This window comes from Elephas maximus, chromosome 4 (assembly GCF_024166365.1).
Source record: "Elephas maximus indicus isolate mEleMax1 chromosome 4, mEleMax1 primary haplotype, whole genome shotgun sequence".
Taxonomy (NCBI): Eukaryota; Metazoa; Chordata; class Mammalia; order Proboscidea; family Elephantidae; genus Elephas; species Elephas maximus.
Genome location: NC_064822.1, coordinates 98182237 through 98201957, shown reverse-complemented (window position 1 = coordinate 98201957; position 19721 = coordinate 98182237). Strand labels below are relative to the sequence as shown.

General features: G+C 36.2%; 1 protein-coding gene across 1 annotated transcript in view; it reads left to right on the top strand.

Moving 5' to 3' along the window:
• The window catches only part of ADAMTS20 (ADAM metallopeptidase with thrombospondin type 1 motif 20), a 212744-nt gene that overhangs the window by 49628 nt on the left and 143395 nt on the right, over positions 1 to 19721 (top strand). The window contains exons 5-9 of the mRNA XM_049882873.1: positions 6487 to 6570; positions 7109 to 7233; positions 8643 to 8683; positions 17723 to 17828; positions 19522 to 19668. Of these exons, the coding sequence (XP_049738830.1) occupies positions 6487 to 6570; positions 7109 to 7233; positions 8643 to 8683; positions 17723 to 17828; positions 19522 to 19668 (503 nt within the window). The remainder of the gene's footprint in view (positions 1 to 6486; positions 6571 to 7108; positions 7234 to 8642; positions 8684 to 17722; positions 17829 to 19521; positions 19669 to 19721) is intronic.

Here is a 19721-nt window from a genome sequence, read left to right as displayed (position 1 = left end):
AGAGACAATCTCAAGAATAGACGCATTGAACACTTGTAACTGAAGACCAGATGAGTTGTGGAATGACATCAAGGACATCATACGTGAAGAAAGCAAGAGGTCGTTGAAAAGACAGGAAAGAAAGGAAGGACCAAAATGGATGCCAGAGGAGACTCCAAAACTTGCTCATGAACGTTGAGCTGCTAAAGCAAAAGGAAGAATTGATGAAGTAAAAGAACAGAAGATTTCAAAGGGTGGCTCAAGAGGACAAGGTATTATAATGACATGTGCAAAGAGCTGGAGATACAAAACCAAAAGGGTAGAACACGCTCAGCATTTCTCAGGCTGAAAGAACTGAAGGAAAAAATCAAGCCTCGAGTTGCAATAGTGAAGGATTCCACGGGGAAAATATTAAATGACTCAGGAAGCATCAAAAGAAGATGGAAGGGATACACAGAGTCATTATACCAAAAAGAATTAGTCGATGTTCAACCATTTCAAGAGGTAGCATATGATCAGGAACCAGTGGTACTGAAGGAAGAAGTCCAAGCTGCTCTGAAGGGATTGGTGAAAGACAAGGCTCCAGGAATTGTCGGAATATCAATAGAGATGTTTCAACAAACAGATGCAGCACTGGAGGTGCTCGCTGGTCTATGCCAAGAACTATGGAAGACAGCTTCCTGGCCAACTGACTGGAAGAGATCCATATTTATGCCTATTCCCAAGAAAGGTGATCCAACCGAATGTGGAAATTATAGAACAATATCATTAATATCACACGCAAGCAAAATTTTGCTGAAGATCATTAAAAACGGCTGCAGCAGCATATCGACAGGGAACTGCCAGAAATTCAGGCCCGTCAGAGGAGGACGTGGAACCAGGGATATCATTGCTGATGTTAGGTGGATCCTGGCTGAAAGCAGAGAGTACCAGAAGGATATTTACCTGTGTTTTATTGACTATGCAAAAGCGTTCGACTGTGTGGATTATAACAAATTATGGATAACATTGCGAAGAGTGGGAATTCCAGAACACTTAATTGTGCTCCTGAGGAATCTTTACATAGATCGAGAGGCAGTTGTTCGGACAGAACAAGGGGATACTGATTGGTTTAAAATCAGGAAAGGTATACATCAGGGTTGTATCCCTTCACCATACGTATTTAACATGTATGCTGAGCAAATAATCCGAGAAGCTGGACTGCGGGAAGAAGAACGGGGCATCAGGATTGGAGGAAGACTCATTAACAACCTGTGTCATGCAGATGACACAACCTTGCTTGCTGAAAGTGAAAAGGACTTGAAGTACCTACTAATGAAAATCAAAGACCACAGCCTTCAGTATGGATTGCATCTGAAGGTAAAGAAAGCAAATATCCTCACAACTGGGCCAATAAGCTACATCATGATAAATGGAGAAACGGCTGACGTTTTCAAGGATTTCATTTTACTTGGATCCACAGTCAACAGCCATGGAAGCAGCAGTCAAGAAATCAAAAGATGCATTGCATTGGGTAAATCTGTTGTAAAGGACCTCTTTAAAGTGTTGAAAAGCAAAGATGTCACCTTGAAGACTAAGGTGTGCCTGACCCAAGCCAGGTGTTTTGAATTGCTTTATATGCATGTGAAAGCTGGACAATGACTAATGAAGACTGAAGAAGAACTGAAGCCTTTGAGTTGTGGTGTTGGCAAAGAATGTTGAATATACCATGGACTGTCAAAAGAATGAACAAATCTGTCTTAGAAGAAGTACAGCTGGAATGCTCCTTAGAAGCAAGGATTGTGAACCTGTGTCTTATGTACTTTGGACATGTTGTCAGGAGGGATCAGTCCCTGGAGAAGGACATCATGCTTGGCAAAGTACAGGGTCTGCGGAAAAGAGAAAGACCCTTAAGGAGGTGGATTGACACAGTGGCTGCAACAATGAGCTCAAGCATAACAACGATTGTGAGGATGGCACAGGACTGGGCAGTGTTTCGTTCTGTTGTGCGCGGGGTCACTGTGAGTTGGAACTGACTTGAGGGCACCCAACAACAACTAAACATGCCGTATATGTTTGCACTAGTTTTATATAGAAATTATTTTGACAAAATGGTTGGTAAGTTAATAGTGATAGTAATTTGTTTCATACTTTGAAGAAAGTATAATTTTCCTAGTATATTTCTTAAATAAAACCCAGCTCTATAGAGACATGATTTAAACAGTATGATTCATATCACTTCTTTACTTTTTGTGAAATATCCATGAAGCAATGTTTACTATTTATGAGACCTGTATAAAGGGTATGTCTGAAAAACAAGCATTTATGGAATAAAGGCTAAATAAATTTTAATCAGATCAATAAAAATTCTAATACATAGCACTCCAAAATATAGTGGTTACAGTAAAATATAAAAATAGGCCATTATAGAATAGGAAGTTTAGAAATCTGACCTAGCAATTTCCTAAGATATATTCTGTGGAATGGAATACTAGTTCAGAGACATGTGTCAAGGGGAAAAAAGAGATGACTGTGTCCGAATAATTACCTAAAATGCTGCATAGAATACCTCTTTCTCATAGGTTTTAATATATATAGTGAAATCTGTTAAGGCCAGAACTTGACGTGACTGACTTGTTTTCTCAGGTCTTGCAAGTTTTCTGCCTTTGACAGGGTGCAGTCCTACCCTTTTTCTGTCACTCATTTTAGTGGAAAATATTTGAGTTTTCATTCTCTGACAGGTTTCCACCTTACATAGGTTCCAGCTTTTGCAGATTTTACTGTGAGCCTATTCAAGCCTCCATGAGCATACCTGTTTAAATCTTTTTAATTCAATATTCCCTAAACTGGGAACAGAATTTTTGTTCTTTATAACCAATAACCTCCTCATCCCGCTGTTAAAAAAAGCATGTAGTTGGAGTCCTGGTGGCGTAGTGGTTAGGAGCTATGGCCACTAACCAAAAGGTTGGCAGTTCAAATCCACCAGGCACTCCTTGGAAACCCTATGGGGGCAGTTCTACTCTGTCGTATAGGGTTGCTGTGAGTCAAAATCTGTTTGAGAGCAATGGGTTTTTTTAGTTAATACCAATTCAGTGCATGAGGACACTGTGATCAAGGGTTCTGAGTGCCCTAATGCAGTTACAGACATTGAGACTAAGAGTAGATAAATTCGTATTCCAGGGTTAATCAGCTGGCTTGTAACTAGTAATAGGGCTAGAACTAAAGTCTGGGTTTCCTGACTACTTAGGATTTCTTGAAGGCTATGGTCAAGTGACCACTGCAAGGCAACATCAAGGGGTTAGAGGATGAACTGTAGCAGGGTTTTGAAATAATTTTTGTACAGATTGCTAAATGGAAGGGACTTAAGGCAGAATGACTGAAATTCCATAAGGTCAGATAAAGTAATTAGAGCTCTGAAGCCAAACTGCCTGGGCTGGAAATTGTGATCTGCTGCCTACCAGCCGTCTAACCTTCAGTGTGTTACTTACTTTCTCTGTACCTTAGTTTTCTTATCTGTAAAATGGATGTAATACTGATTCATATCTTGTAAGATTTATTATGAAGATTAAATGAATTAATGTGTTTAAACTTAGAAAAAAACCTAGAACACAATAAACGTTCAACAAATATTTTTTGAGTTAGGAAGAAGTAGCAAACACAGTACCCTACATCTTGGCAGTCTGATATGGGGTAGAATATTAGCGATGAGAGAAACACATAGTACATGGTGATTAGAAAAACCTTTGAGTATCTAGTTGGGCTTGTGACTTCATCTGCCTGAATCACAGTTTAGCTTTATTGAATAAAATTATTTAGTAACATCACTATTAAACATCTGAATGTAGTAAAAAGCATACATATTGTATATAAGCCCATAGAATATAATGACCAATAAATAAAACAGGAGGAGGTGCTTACAGTTAGAAAAATTAGAAGACATTCTTTTTGACTTAATGAAATACATCATTTTATTATAAAAACTAAATACCAACCTGAGTTGTTCGTTCTGTTTTGGAGAGTGTAGACTTATTTAAGTTGAACTCTCTGTTTTTGTGTCTTTTACTTGCAGGAGACTGAGTTTTATGAGGGTAGAGGTGATGGTTTACTGATCTCTGTATATCTAGTAAGCAACAGTGTCTCACAGGTAGTCAATATTCAATAAATATTAAAAAAAATGAAACAGTGATGTTCTTGGATTCTTTGCTTTTAATTTGGACATACTCTGATAAACAATTTGAAGCACATGTAATAGAACTGGAATTATATGTAACATATTCCTTTTCTTTGGAAGAAAGTTGTATAAGCCGTAATAATAATAGCTGCTGTGATTGATTTAAGTATCCCTGGTGGCACAGTGGTTATGTGCTGGGCTGCTAACCAAAAGGTTGATGGTTCGAACATACCAGCAGCTCTTTAGGAGAAAGATGTGGCGATCTGCTTCCATAAAGATTCACAGCCGTGGAAACCCTATGGGGCAGCTCTACTCTGTCCTATGTGGTCTCTGTGAGTCAAAATCCACTCAAAGGCGATGGGTTTGATTGGTCTCTATGACCTAGGCCCTGTTCTAAATGTTTTCTGTACACTGTTTAATCCCTATAGGAGCCAGATTAAAAAAAAACTCATTGCTGTCGAGTCAACTCTGACTCATAGCGACCCAGTAGGATAGGGTAGAACTGTCCATTGGGTTTTCAAGGCTATAATCTTTACAGAAGCAGACTGCCACATCTTTCTCCCGTACAGCAGCTGGTGGGTTTGAGCCGCCGACCCTCCAGTTGACAGCAGAGAGCTTTAGGCGCTGCATCACTAGGGCTCCTTAGGAGCCAAATAAGTATTGTTATCAAAAAGTGACAGAATTTGAACCTAGGTCTGTTTAATTTAAAGGTCTATGCTTTATACAGTAAAACCTGCAAAAGCTAGAGCCTTTATAAGGTAGAAACCTGTCAGAGAAGGAAAACTCAAATATTTTCCACTGAAACTAGTGATGGAAAAGTGGTAAGACTGCACTATATCAAAGGCAGAAAACTTGTGACACACAAAAGAAACAAGGCAGGTCAGCTGAATTCCAGCTCTCACAGGTTTCACTGTCATGACATTCCACCCTACCTAACAATTATTTTAACTAACTTTTCCCTAAAATTACCTTTTAAAGAAACTTTGGTGGAATAATGTATTTTAAAATATACTTTCAAACACTGGTAATATGTTTCCAAATTCCAGCTAGAGATCACTTTTCAATAAAACTGTAACATCTGTTTCCTTTTGATGCTCTAAATATTTTCGTGGTTTTGAGTGTTTGTGGTTATGTATTTTATAGCTAATAACACCCAGGTTGTCATTGTGTAGTCAGTATCTTTGGGATGTGAGTATGGTTATTAGCCATTTAGACACCTCATAATGTTTAAGCTGTTTTCTCTGTGGAGTACTGGGAATGCATGTTCTCCATCACACAAGTGCTCACAACTGTTTTTCATTTTTAGGGGAAAAGAGCCTTTGTTCCATACATTAGTGCTGCATTAATTGCTCCACCTTGTAATTTGACTTAGAAAAGCATCTACATTTAAACTCATAGGATTAAAGGGTAGCTCTGAAGTCACAAGTATGAGTATACTTTGTTTTCTAAAGTGGACATTTTTTAAAAAGCTGCATGTAAAATGAATATTTATAAACTGAAGTATAAATTTTCATGGTTTCCACTTTAAAGTGGATGGTACTGCAGTGCAAACAGACCTACTTGGAATTGCCAGTCATCCGACTGTCCCTGTCTTAACTGACGTTATGTTCATCCCACTGGGGCTACCACCACTCTTGCCAAAAACGCTACCAGCAGAGTGAACGGCATTACTGCAGGTAGAGATGACAAGTCTGTAAGCATTTGTGGCTCTGCAGCTAAAACAGTGGTAAAAGTGCTACAATTTGTATTTCTGTCCATGCCAACCCTGCACTGTCCGTAGCTTCAGAGATGCCTTTGGCACAGGTTCTGGTGGTACTCTGTTTGGTACAAAAGAAAGGCACTGGCCACAATCATGTTAGACTTTGTGTAGACATTGGCCGATGAAGTGGTGGCTTTGCTACTGGTCTCTGCAGCAAATCGTAAGCTTTATATGTGCACTAATGTGCATTCAGATCACTTGGGGATCTTGTTAAAATGCAGATCCTGATTCACTAGGTCCAGGTGGGGCCTGAGATTCTGCATTGCTAACCAGATCCAGGTGATACAGATGTTGCTGGTCCACAGACAAGTCTTTGAGTAGTAAGATCTAGGATACTTGTTCTCACACTTGGCTTTCCACTGGAATCATTAAAAAATACTGAAGTATTTTAAAAAATACTGATGCCTATGTTCTGACTCCAGGGGTTCTGATTTAATTGTAAGGGAAGTGGCCTGAGCATTAGGATTTTGTAAAATTACTTGGCAGATTCCAGTGTGCAGCTAAATTGGGGAATTGATGCTCTAGGACCGATTTCAAAGAACTTTTGAAAAGAAATACTCGTTTTAGGCATCTAAGCCTACATTTGTTTCTCCTGCAGGTTGCAGCAATCTACAAGGACTCAAGTATTGGAAATCTTATAAATATAGTAATTGTAAAATTAGTTATAATCCACAATGAGCAGGTAAGAAACAGGTCTAAAATTAGTGGGAATGTATTTAGATCACAAAGCTCTTATTAGAAAGAGATACATTTTTAAAATTTACTTTAAAAAACTTGATTTGAAAAGGAGCAAGATTACCTTTTTCTGTTATGTTGGAATTAAATGGAAGTAAGTATATAAATGGACAACCACAAAGAGTTTAACTGAGCAGAGGAGGTAACAAAAATTAATCATCCATGGTTAAAAACATTCCGATATTTTAGTTTTATAATCCTAATGTTGAAGGATTTAACTATGGTAATTTTTAATAAAAGTTTGTTAATCCTAAATATTGGATGGTTACACAGAGAAGATCTAATTAGAGGTCAGTTTTGATCATAATGTTTTAGGTATGGCTAAAATATGTTTGAGTAGTAAATATATGAGAGGTAGATGATGCCACTTCTTCATTTGTTGATAAATATGCTGCTTGATAAATTCTATTGATGTTGATAAATCTGGGAGGAAAAGAGGGTGTGGGCGTTTTGACATAATATCGAATCGCTTGTTTTTTGTGTAGGAAGGACCAGTCATCAGTTTCAATGCAGCTACCACTTTACGCAACTTTTGTTTATGGCAGCAAACTCAGAATGTTCTTGATGATGCCCACCCTTCCCACCATGACACTGCTGTTCTCATCACTAGGTATAGTTTTAGAAATTATCCTTCCAACTGTAGTTGTTTGCCTTTCCTTCCCTGCATGGTCACTGATACTTCTTGTTATCTTAAAAACTATGGATAATACATGGAAATACTCTGTATGAGTACTTTAATTACGTAATAAACTGTTGAGTGAAAGTATTCTTCTCTTCTTTCAGATCAGAGTACTAATTGGTTCCTTAGGAAATTAGCAATGTCAGGTTGCAAGGCAGTGAATTGACCTAAACAAAATAATCTCTTTTTCTTTTTACCATGTTAGTGACACAATGAGAGAAATCAAGAATAATACTTGAAAATGAACATGATTATGGAACCAAGAGCGGGTTTTATTCATTTCTTACTTTATCTTTCAGTGGCTTGGGAAGAAGAGCTTTTGTATTTCTTTGGTTGCCCATGTTTTTGGATTCCTTCTACTTTTTAAACTGTTCCTTGTTTTCATGGTCAATGTATATCTTAATTTCCAGGCTGCTTTTTTGAGGGTTGTTCTCAACCCTAGTTAATCATATGAAAACAGCTTCTCCTATTGTAAAATTAATATCCATTTTACAAGCACTGCTATACATTGTTAATTCAAACCTTTGTATCAGCATCACGGATGCTACCGGAATATTTAGATTATAAAAACCCATAGTTTGTTGCTTATTTATTTACTTTTTGCTTGATCAAAGTAAAGACATCCTTCATTTAGAGGTCAGACTTGGAGAAATCTCGGGTTTCCAGAGCCTGAAAGTCTTTATCCATGTAAAATAGCTGACATGTAGTTCATGTATTTTCTCTTTTCCAAACTAAAGCAGAGTTGACTTAATTTTATAGACAGGACTGCATTGTCAGTCTTTGGTTTTGCCCTGGGTTTTAGTTAGAGTCCAAGCAACAAAGATTGAATATAACGGGTTAAAGATAGGAGAAAAAAGGGCTATGAGAGGAAACCATAAGGAAAAAGAAGAGAGCTGCAGAATTGAATGGTCAGGGGATAATTAATGCAGAAGCAAAAAAAAAAAAAAAATTGAAGAACTTCGTAAAGTTCGAGAGCATTATTTTTTAGAGAGAATAATGGGTTAAGTTTATACTAACATTGAATCATTAAGAAAAGAGTAATTATATTACATATATTGTATAATGAAAACTAGAGAAATGCACAATACACTTAGAAGGCTTTTTATTAAACTTGGTTTATGTTTTAACTGTTTACAACAATGACTTCTATATAACATTGTTTATTGATATGCACAAATGGTGCATTATTCTAGCTTAACCTTGCTGAGCATTTGATAAGAACTGGAGTTTGGAAGCTGGCTTGTGATAATAGTCATGGCATAGTTAAAGCTTTTTTTAATCTTTGACATATTATGAAAATATTTTCTAAAAATGCTTCAAAATAAACCTTTTGTTTCAAGGGAAGACATTTGTGGAACCAGAGAGAAATGTGACACATTAGGTAAGTTATTTTGTAAATTAAATTTAGCTTTTAGCATTACTTACTGAATTATTTAAAATAATGTTCTGAAGGTGGTTTTCCTTTTGTTTAAATTTTAATAATTTCGATTGGTTTTCTTGATTACAGTTGTTACTGTTTGAGTCTGCTTCTTTGAATTTTACAGAATAAGAATATTTGCTGAATATCAAATATCAGGTGTTGTTCAAAGTTTGATATATTTTAAGTGTTTTATTATATAATATTTTATTATAAATTATACAAGTTACATATATATTTTTTGATCCACACAAAAAATATGTATGTAACTTGTATAATTTATAATAAAATTATAAAGCAAAACGCTAAAATGGACAGCCATGAATCCACCACCAGATTTAAGAGCTAAAGCTTTGTTCAATATTATTGTGTAATCTGTGCTCACAGTCTTTATTTCATTTCTGTGCTTTCACCAAGAAGTAGCCAGTACCCTGAATTTTGTATTTGCCGGTTCTTTTCATCTTCTTTAAAGAAATAGTTATATATATGTATATGTTCCTAAACAAGACATTGTTTGGTTTTGCTTCTTTTTGATTTTGTAAAAAATGGTTTCAGTTAAAACTCAACCACAAAAAGACAAACAACACAATCAAAAAGTGGGCAAAGGATATGAACTCGCACTTCACTAAAGAAGATATTCAGGCAGCTAACAGATAAATGAGAAAATGCTCTCGATCATTAGCCATTAGAGAAATGCAAATTAAAACCATGATGAGATTTCATCTCACTCCAACAAGGCTGGCATTAATCCAAAAAACACAAAATAATAAATGTTGGAGAGGCTGCAGAGAGATTGGAACTCTTATACACTGCTGGTGGGAATGTAAAATGGTACAACCACTTTGGAAATCTATCTCCCACTACTCGGAATATACCCTAGAGAAATAAGAGCCTTTACACAAACAGATATATGCACACCCATGTTTATTGCAGCTCTGTTTACAATAGCAAAAAGCTGGAAGCAACCAAGGTGTCCATCAACGGATGAACGGTTAAATAAATTATGGTATATTCACACAATGGAATACTACGCATCGATAAAGAACAGTGACGAATCTGTGAAACATTTCATAACATGGAGGAATCTGGAAGGCATTATGCTGAGTGAAATTAGTCAGAGGCAAAAGGACAAATATTGTATAAGACCACTATTATAAGATGTTGAGAAATAGTGTAAACTGAGAAGAACACATACTTTTGTGGTTATGAGGAAGGGAGGGAGGGAGGGTAGGAGAGGGTTATTTTACTGATTAATTAGTAGATAAGAACTACATTAGGTGAAGGGAAGGACAACACTCAATACATGGAAGGTCAGCTCAACTGGACTGGACCAAAAGCAAAGAAGTTTCCGGAATAAACTGAATGCTTCAAAGGTCAGCAGAGCGAGGGCAGGGGTTTGGGGACCATGGTTTAAGGGGACTTCTAAGTCAATTGGCAAAATAATTCTATTATGAAAACATTCTGCATCCCACTTTGAAATGTGGCGTCTGGGGTCTTAAATGCTAACAAGCAGCCATCTAAGATGCATCAATTGGTCTCAACTCACCTGGATCAAAGGAGAATGAAGAACACCAAGGTCACACGATAACTAAGAGCCCAAGAGACAGAAAGTGCCGCATGAACCAGAGACTCACATCATTCTGAGACCAGAAGAAGTAGTTGGTGCCCGGCCACAACTGATGACTGTCCTGACAGGGAGCACAACAGAGAACCCCTGAGGGAGCAGGAGAACAGTAGGATGCAGACCCCAAATTCTCATAAAAAGACTATACTTAATGGTCTGACTGAGACTAGAGGAATCCCGGCGGTCATGGTCCCCAAACCTTCCGTTGGCCCAGGACAGGAACCATTCCCGAAGACAACTCATCAGACATGGAAGGGACTGGACAATGGGTTGGAGAGAGGTGCTAACGAAGAGTGAGCTAATGATATCAGGTGGACACTTGAGACTGTGTTGGCATCTCCTCTCTGGAGGGGAGATAGAAGCGTAGAGCGGGTTAGAAACTGGCAAAATTATCACGAAAGGAGAGACTGGAAGGAGGGAGTGGGCTGACTCATTAAGGGGAGAGTAAGTGGGAGTATGGAGTAAGGTGTATATAAGCTTATATGTGACAGACTGACTTGATTTGTAAACTTTCACTTAAAGCACAATAAAAATTATTTAAAAAAATGGTTTCATATTGTATATTAGTCTGTCATGATTTATTTCACTCAATGTTGTATTTCTAAGATTCTTCTGTTTTTGCTTGTAGTTGTAGTGCGTACATTTTCACTGCTGTGTGATAGTCCAGTGGGTTAATACTGCAGTTTGTATCTTTATATCCTATAAGCAGGCATTTAAGGAGCCCAGGTGGTACAATGGTTAATGGCTCGGCTGCTAATTGAAAGATTGGCAGTTTGAACCCACCAGCTGCTGTGCGGGAGAAAAGACCTGGAGATCTGCTCCCTTGAAGATTACAGCCTAGAAAACCCTGTGGGGCAGTTCTACTCTGTCATATGGGGTTGCTGTGAGTGGGAATTGAGTTGACGGCACCTAACAACAATAGCATGTGGATATTTGGGCTAATTCTGTTTTTGTTATTTTTTTCCTGTGAACTTTGTTGTGGGAGCTAGGGTATATTCCTGGGAATACAATTGTTATGTCATTAAGTGTGCTAATGTTCAACTTTGCAAGATGCACCAAATTATTTTCTAAAGTAGTTGTACCAATTTATACGTCTATTGATAGTGTATAAGCGTTCCTACTGACTGTATCCCTATTAACACAAGGTATCTTCAGATTTCTCATTTTTGACAATCTGATAGATTTAATATATTTCACTATAGACAATTTTTAGTTTCTTGATTACTAATAAGTTTGAATATGTTTTCATGCATTTACTCACCATTTGTATTACCTTTTCTGTGGGGAAAGAAAGCATTGCCCCTTTTACTAATGTGTTGTTTGTATTCTTATTATATTTAGCTCTTAATAACTTCTTGATACTCAAACCTTCCTTGGTATATATGTGTTAAAAATATCTTTTACTAATTTTTCTTTTTTGGTAAAACATATAACGCCGCAAAATTTATAAATCTCTTCTTTTAGAGATAACACTTTTATTTCAAGAAATCCTTCCGTAGCTCAAGGTGCAAGCATATTACCGTGTTTTCTTGAGGATGTTTTAAAATTTGTTCTTTCACATTTAAATTTGTAATCCATTTGGAATAAACTTTTTGATATGATATCATTTAGGGATCCAGTTTTGTTTCTTTTGGAGCCCTGGTGGTGCAGTGGTTAAATACTCAGCTGCTAATTGAAAGGTCAGTGATTTGAACCCACCAGCTGCTCCTCAGGAGAAAGATGTGACAGTCTGCTACCGTAAGGACTTACAGAGCCTTGAAACCACCTGTGGGGCAGTTCTACTCTGTTCTTACAGAGCTGGAATTGACGCAATGGAAATGGGTTTTGGGGGGGTTTTGGTTTGTTCCTTTTTCATTAGGAAAACCAATTGCCCTTGACCTATGCATTGAACAGCTTCTCTCATTTCCTCAAAATCTTCCATGTCAGATATAAAACTTATATATGCATATAAGTCCGAATGTAGTCCCTCTATTCCCTTGGTCAGTCAGCCCTTTTTTTTCTATCCTTGCTCCAATTCCACATTTATGCTTCTCCATAAAAAGTTTAGAACCAGCAGGTGAAGTCTTCGTAAAACATTTACCTCTCCATTTATGTAGGTCTTTTAAACTGTCTTTCAGTAATATGTATTATTTCCTTTCAAATTAGTCACGCACAACTTTTATTAGAATGTACTTTCACTTAAGGCACGACAAAAACATTGATGCCGGTGGGTAGAAATGCAGTTGATTTTGTTTGGATTATTGTTTTTAGATCTAGCCACCTGACCCATTGCTCTAATTAATGCTCATAATTCACCTGTAGATTCTTTTTGGTTTTTATGTAGATAATTATATAATTTGTGAATTATGGCAGTTATGTTTCTGCTACTTTAATCATTATAATTCTCATTTACTTTTCTCTTATTGCAAGATAAGTCTTTTATAGACTGTTGAGTAGAAGTGATGACAGTAGTCCTTGTTGCCTTTTTTCTGAATTTTAAGGGGAATACTTGTATAGTTTTATGTTAAGAATAATATTTGCTGTAGGCTCTTGGCAGATAAGCTTATCGTCCTAGTTTTCTGTGAGTCCATTTTTAATGATCTATATGATATTGAAGGCACTGGAATGGGTTTGGGTATGATATTTACTCAGATACTTTTCTGCGTATATAGAGATGAATATATTTCATCTTATTCTGGTGAATTAATTTTTATAAATTTTCTAATACTAAGCCAACCTTGATCAAGGTTTTTCTTTTCTTTCTTTCTTTTTAAACACACTGCTGTTAAAAATTGTATGCATGCATTTTCATAGTGAAAGTGGCCCATAGTCCTGTAATTTTCCTTTCTCTTACTGTCTGTTTGATTTTGGTATCAAGGTATTATTGACCTTATGGAATAAAATAGGGTATATTACCTCTTTTCCCATTCTCTGGAAGATTTTGTGTAATACTTGAGTAATCTGTGTCTTGAAAGTTAGGTAGATCCCATCTGGAAAACCATCTGGGTCTCATGTTTCTTTGTGGAAAGAGTTTCTAACTCTTTATTGAATTTCTCCAATGGTAATAGGACTATTTTGGTTTTTATGTCTTAGTTGGATTTATTTAAAAGGCTAGATTTTTTCTAAATATTGACCATTTCTCTTAGTAGCTCAATTTATTAGGCTAAATTATTTTCACAGTGTTTTCTTATCTTTTTAAGTGCTGCCCTGTCTATAGTTGTGCCCCATTTTATTTCTATTATTTATGCCTTCTCTCTTCTTTTTAATAGATCTCTTACACCTGGATATTGCCTATTGTATGTGTTTACAAAGAACCAACTACTGACTTTTTGTATCTCTTCTGGGCTTTTCCTATCTCCTTTGTTTTTATTTCATTAGTTTCTACTCCTCTTTTCTTCCAACAGTCCTAGAAAATTACCATCCATTATCTAATCAAACTTTGCATTTAGATCTTTTCTCTCCCGTGAGATCCTAATTACATTTGTATTAGATCTTCTTGTTCTGTTTTCCATGCTTTATTTCTTTTTCTCTGTGCTTCATTCAAGCAGCTCCTTTTTCCATTTTGCAATTTCTCACTTTGGCAGTTTCTAATCTTATATTTCATTCGCCTCTGAATTTCGTTTTGAAATATATTGTTTTCAATTTAAAAAATTCTACTTGGTTCTCTTCAAAATCTACCAGTTTATTTTGTTTAAACCTGTTGCCATCAAGTTGATTCCAACTCATAGCAACCCAATAAGACAGAGTAGAACTGCCCCATAGAGTTTCCAAGCAGCGCTTAGTGGATTTGAACTGCCAACCTTTTGGTTAACAGCTGTAGCTCTTAACCACTATGACACCAGAGTTCCCAAACACTCTTTTTATAATTGCCCATATTTGTAATTGCATTTCATGTTTCCTTAAACATTTTGATATGTAATAATTTTATATTCTGTCTCTGACAGTTTCCTCTTCTGAAATACTTGGTAGCCAAGTAGTATGTTTCTGCTAACTCTGTCTTATGTTGGGTTGTTTCTTTCTATGTTTGGTGATCTTTGATTGCAAACTCATATTTACTTACTATTACTTCATGGATTTGTGAGGTGGGGGTGACAGTTCAAATAGCATGTGCTTTCCTACAGAGAAGATTTTCATTTGTTTCTACTAGAAAACAAAGTGTGTTGCTAACCAGGGCTCCTGGCTTAATGCAGAACACCCAGGATCAGATCTACTTTGAAGGTTCTGCTAGCAAGCTTAGTCTCTATACCACAGGGCTGTTATCAGTATTTGCCCTTAGAGCAGCTTCTTTCCTTGCTATTCATTGCTTGCTGATTAGATTTGAGCTCAGAATATGAATGTGTGTGTCTGGTGTGAGTGTGTGTATGTGTTTGAGAGAGAGATAGTTAATTAGTTTTCGAGGTGCAGCCTTGACAGACTCGATAGTTCTTATAAATCATGTGAGTTCAGTATTCATTAAAAAGTAGTTTTTATTAAAGTCTTAGTTTCTTTTTGTTAAGAGGACTCTTTAGAAACTCTAATCTTCCATGCTTATGGAAATAAACATCTGCTGATGTAGTTTTTCCAACAGATCCCCTTCTCCTCTGCAAATTATTTTCTGGCTTTTTAGGTATATTTTATGAGTCAGTAATTTATATTCTGTTGAACATCTTTGTATTACTAAAAGCCAAGAAATAGAAACTTCGGCTGAATTAGGCCTGCCATGTCTTAATATTTTTTAAATCATCCAGTCATATACATATTCTGGACATTTACATAAAAGTAGATGGTTTCCTAGCCCCCATTCATGTTTTGTAGTTTTCAGTCACACCTGTGCACATAAATCTTAGTGACATTTAGAAACAGAGACTATGAAAATGAAAGCATTATTATTAGTATTTAAATCAAGGGGTATGATGACAATAAGGATGCTAACATTTCTGATGGTAGATACTGTGTGTGGTACTTTGTATCATACTGTATTAAAGTTGTACATGATTTAACTTATGTAATCTTCGAAACAAGCTTATGAGTTAAATACAACTATTATTGCAGTTTTATAGATGGGGATAAATAGTTCGCCCAAGGCTACAGAGCTTGTATTAACAAATTTTGGTATTTAATTTTCTCACTTAAAATATGTAGAAAAATAGCAAGTGAAGGTCGGTTTTTAATGACAGACACAAAATGTTAACAATTCCTAGGTTTCCTGCTATGTCTCCTTTTGCAGGTATTGTGTCTCAGTCTGTGAGCCAAAAAATACACAGTGTATTGAAAAATGGCTTTCATTCTTCAAGATGGCTATTTTGGTGACTTTATGCAGTTTGTTATACTTTCAGACACAGGGAATAGTATCACATTTGGGCCCATGCTGCTTTATTCTACTTCTGGCTTTTAAAGAACCTAGTATTAGCTTAGGTGAATCTATATTTAAACCATTAATTAGTGTTTGTTACTCAAATTCACTTGAGTTTTTTGGTGTTGCCTGTTATGGGGATATTTCAGCCTGGCCTCTAATCATATACAATGCATGTCTTTACAAATATTAGTCTGTACTAAATATTTCAGGTTAGAATGCATACACCTTCAAGTATGAAGCTAATTTGGATGGGAATCAAGTCAATATTGTATCCCAAATATCTAAACAGCCCTGAAAATAAATGTATTGGAATCGAGCCCCTTGGCAGATTGAAAATATGAATGAAGGCATGGAAGCAGCAGGATATCCATGAAGAAAATGTGTCCAGTTTTAACTTATTCTGTCAGAGGAAAAACATGAAATAAGATGGAAATTGACTAGAAATTCCACATGTAAGCGTTAATTTTAGAATCTTGAGGAAAACAGAAATTCTCTCAGGTCTTCTACAGAGGGCTGTTAAAGAATTTCTTTTTTGTCTTGATTCTAACTAAGAAAAACCTTTTTTTTAGCAGAGGGCGGGGGTTTTGGGGGGGAGGGACAGGGCTTTGCCTAAGCAAGGCGTTTTGGCACTGGGCTCAAAAAGAAGGCAAATCTTTTTTGTTTTGTTTATTAGAAAAGTATTGGCAAATGAACTTGTTGGTGTTTGAATGTTTTCCAGCCTTTTTAGATTCCTCAGTTTAACTTCCATTTTTCCTAAGGTACAACAAAAACATTCTGATAAATCTACCTTAACTTCTAGAAAACTATCCATGCTTTAAGCTTTAATAATACAGGATTATACTGAGGGAGTAGGCTAAAGCACAGTAGCTAATACAGGTGGATTTATTTTATATTAAGCGATTCCTGAATGTAAAAACTTTAAAGGAATTAATTATTCCATATACAAAAAGAATGCTCTTTTATGGAAAGAGTCTTTACAGGGAGCAGATGAATTTACAACCAACTGTTGAAGGATAACAACAGCAAAAACCATGGCATTATGTTAAATTAAAAAAAAAAAAGGAAATTCTGACTTGCTTAAAATGGAATATAGATTGTTTTAATGAGTATTCATTTTGAATTTCTTATTCTATATTATTTTTATGAGACTCTATAAACTGTAATTATTGCTGTCTTTGGTGTCTAGGCAGTTCATACTACCCCCATCTTTAGGCAAAACATTTGTACTTTGTGTTACTGTTTCTGTTAAAGTGAATAGATCATGATATGTGATACGTTCCCTATTGCTGACAGAGTGACAAATTTTTGAGTGCTCACAATAATTCTTACATTATAATCATGTTATATTTTATTTAACATATGCAGTTTGTTAAATATCAGGCACTATGCACTTGACCTATATTACTGATTTAATTATCGTTGTAGTTGAGTATGCGTATACTCCTTCAAAGCCTTATGAGCCCTGGTGGTGTAGTGGTTAAGAGCTCGGCTGCTAACCAAAAGATTGGCAGTTTGAATCCACCAGCTACTCCTTGGAAACACTATGGGGCAGTTCTACTCTGTCCTATAGGATTGCAATGAGTCACAATCGACTCAATGACAATGGGTCTGGTTTTGGTTTGGTCAGAGTCTTAAAATTTGTTTTTAAAAACCATAGATTTGTAGCCCTCTTATTTTCTTCTCTTATTAGTTTCTCTCTTACCAATTTAAATATTTGTGGCCTTTCCTACTGTTCATGCTAATGTAGCCTAAACGTGTCATCCTTCTTGTAATAAATATACTTTTGCTTTTTCCACCTTTTCTTAACTTGTTTGCACATTGAATAATTTTGGATTATTTTCTTGAGTAAAAGAGTCCAAGAATTTGCTAAAAAGGTTGAACTGCAGACAAACCATTCCATTCCTTTTTCTCTCTTCTTATTAAATGTGCTTTCAATATTCAGGACCAACCCGGCTCTCATTACTAAATAATGATGACAATGATAAATGCTTAAGAACTTAGTTCTTACTTTATGAATTTGGTATTATTTCCCATTTTGATCAAATACAAACGTGAAATTTTTCAGGTTTAGCAGAATTAGGTACCCTGTGTGATCCTTTACGGAGCTGCTCTATTAGTGAGGAAAATGGACTCAGTGCCGCCTTTACCATAGCTCACGAGCTTGGGCACGTGTAAGTATCTCCGTCACCTCAGTGCTGCACCTGCTTTATGTCATCGCACAGAATGCCTAAGATTCCATCTTCAATTGAGTAATACGCATCTTTGTTTATTTATAAAAATAAATATTAGTATAATTTTCATCCCTGAAATGCTAACTCTGGCTCTTTTGTGATCTATGTTAGGTCAGACAGGCTGCACAGATCAACAGACTAAGCAAAGAACTAGAACTTGGGAATTCTTTTATTTCATTTACTGTACTGGATTACATGACAAGCACTTCTGGCCTCTATCCCTTGTTATCCTATACATGACCAGGTACTGTCCTCTACCATCTTATGGGAGGGCCTACAGGGGCTACTGGCTCTGGGAACTCCCAACTATTTGTAATTCCAACACATTTCTTGCTCTTATAGCCTAGAGCCTCAGCAGAGGATGTGGTCCATGGGGATTCCGTGTTCATTGAAATATTTTCTTAAGTTTTGTCCCTTCCACTCCATAGATTCTTATGAAAAATTTGGGATTCTCTTACCTATTCCTACATAGGAAAAATTCTGCTGGGGTTCTATGCTGTAAGAATGGAGGCCATGATTTCCCGTGATACCCTTGGAGCTCCCATGGAAAGTCAGAAACCCGCTGCAAACTCATTCTTTGAAAAATGATTCCAAATGTACCCCCAGGACTCTTGGGGTTTCTTTCTTATCTGGGAATAAGGAATTGAGGCTAGAGTTGCCTCTCTTAGTTTTATTCCATTTTCTTTTCCTGGTCATGCCTTGAGGCACAATTAGAACATATAGGTAGAATAATTTGAAGTGGAGGTCATTTTTAGTAAATTAGTGCCTGTTAGGTCTGTTGTGGCACACAGGTATCCCAGAATCATCAGCAAGCTGCATACTCAATTTTATAAAATTGTTTATTGAAGTGAGGGAATAGGATCAGGAGAATACCTGAGGGCTATTAAAGCATTGCAACAGTATCTAGGAAGCACTATTGCTGGTTTCTAAGCCTGTTAACTAGTAGAAGACTGCTCTTGCATACAGTACCATCTTAGACATTTATTTACATTTTTTATTTACTTCCTGAGAAGCTCTTTAGATGTCTCTAGGATATGGGTAAGTAGTTTAATTAAAAGACTGACTTAAATACACATTTCAGTGGGCAAGGATCTGAATTAGGTGGTTGCAAGGTACCTTCTAAACTTAAATTTATACTTAGATCCTCAAAAGAATGCATGGGGTCTGTTGTTGACCAGCTAATTATTTAATATCCCTTCTCTTCTTTTGAAGATTTGGTGTCAGTGGTCTAGAATTTACTGTGATATCTCCTTTACCTAATCTGTATCCACACACAAGAATATGCATGTTGAAACTGACAGTATTTTTAGGTGAAAGTTATGTCCATATTGTGATGAGGTGAGCCAGAATCCAAATAGTTTGATTGTTTACACTCAGAAGCCACATCAACCAAATGTATTAGTGATTCAGAGTTATGATCTAGAGTTCTTAGAAGCCATGTGCCCCTAAACATGATGGTAATCCTGTTTCTATAATGCTTTATGGAGAAAGCAAGAGTCCAAATTCCAATGTAACAGAGTTTATCTTTACTTTCGTCATAATGTTATATAAATATAAAATATCTGTTACTAATTTTGTATACTCTGAAATAATGTTTTAATATTCTTTTTTAAGTGTTTATTTTTATCTTTAGATTTAACGTTCCACATGATGATAGTTTTAAATGTAAGGAGGCTGGAATTAAACATCAGTATCATGTAATGGCCCCAAGTTTAAATTACCACACGAGTCCGTGGACCTGGTCAAAATGTAGTCAGAAGTATATCACTGAATTCCTAGAGTAAGTCTGAATATAAGTTACTTTAGTTGAATAATTGAAAAAATTTTAAATTA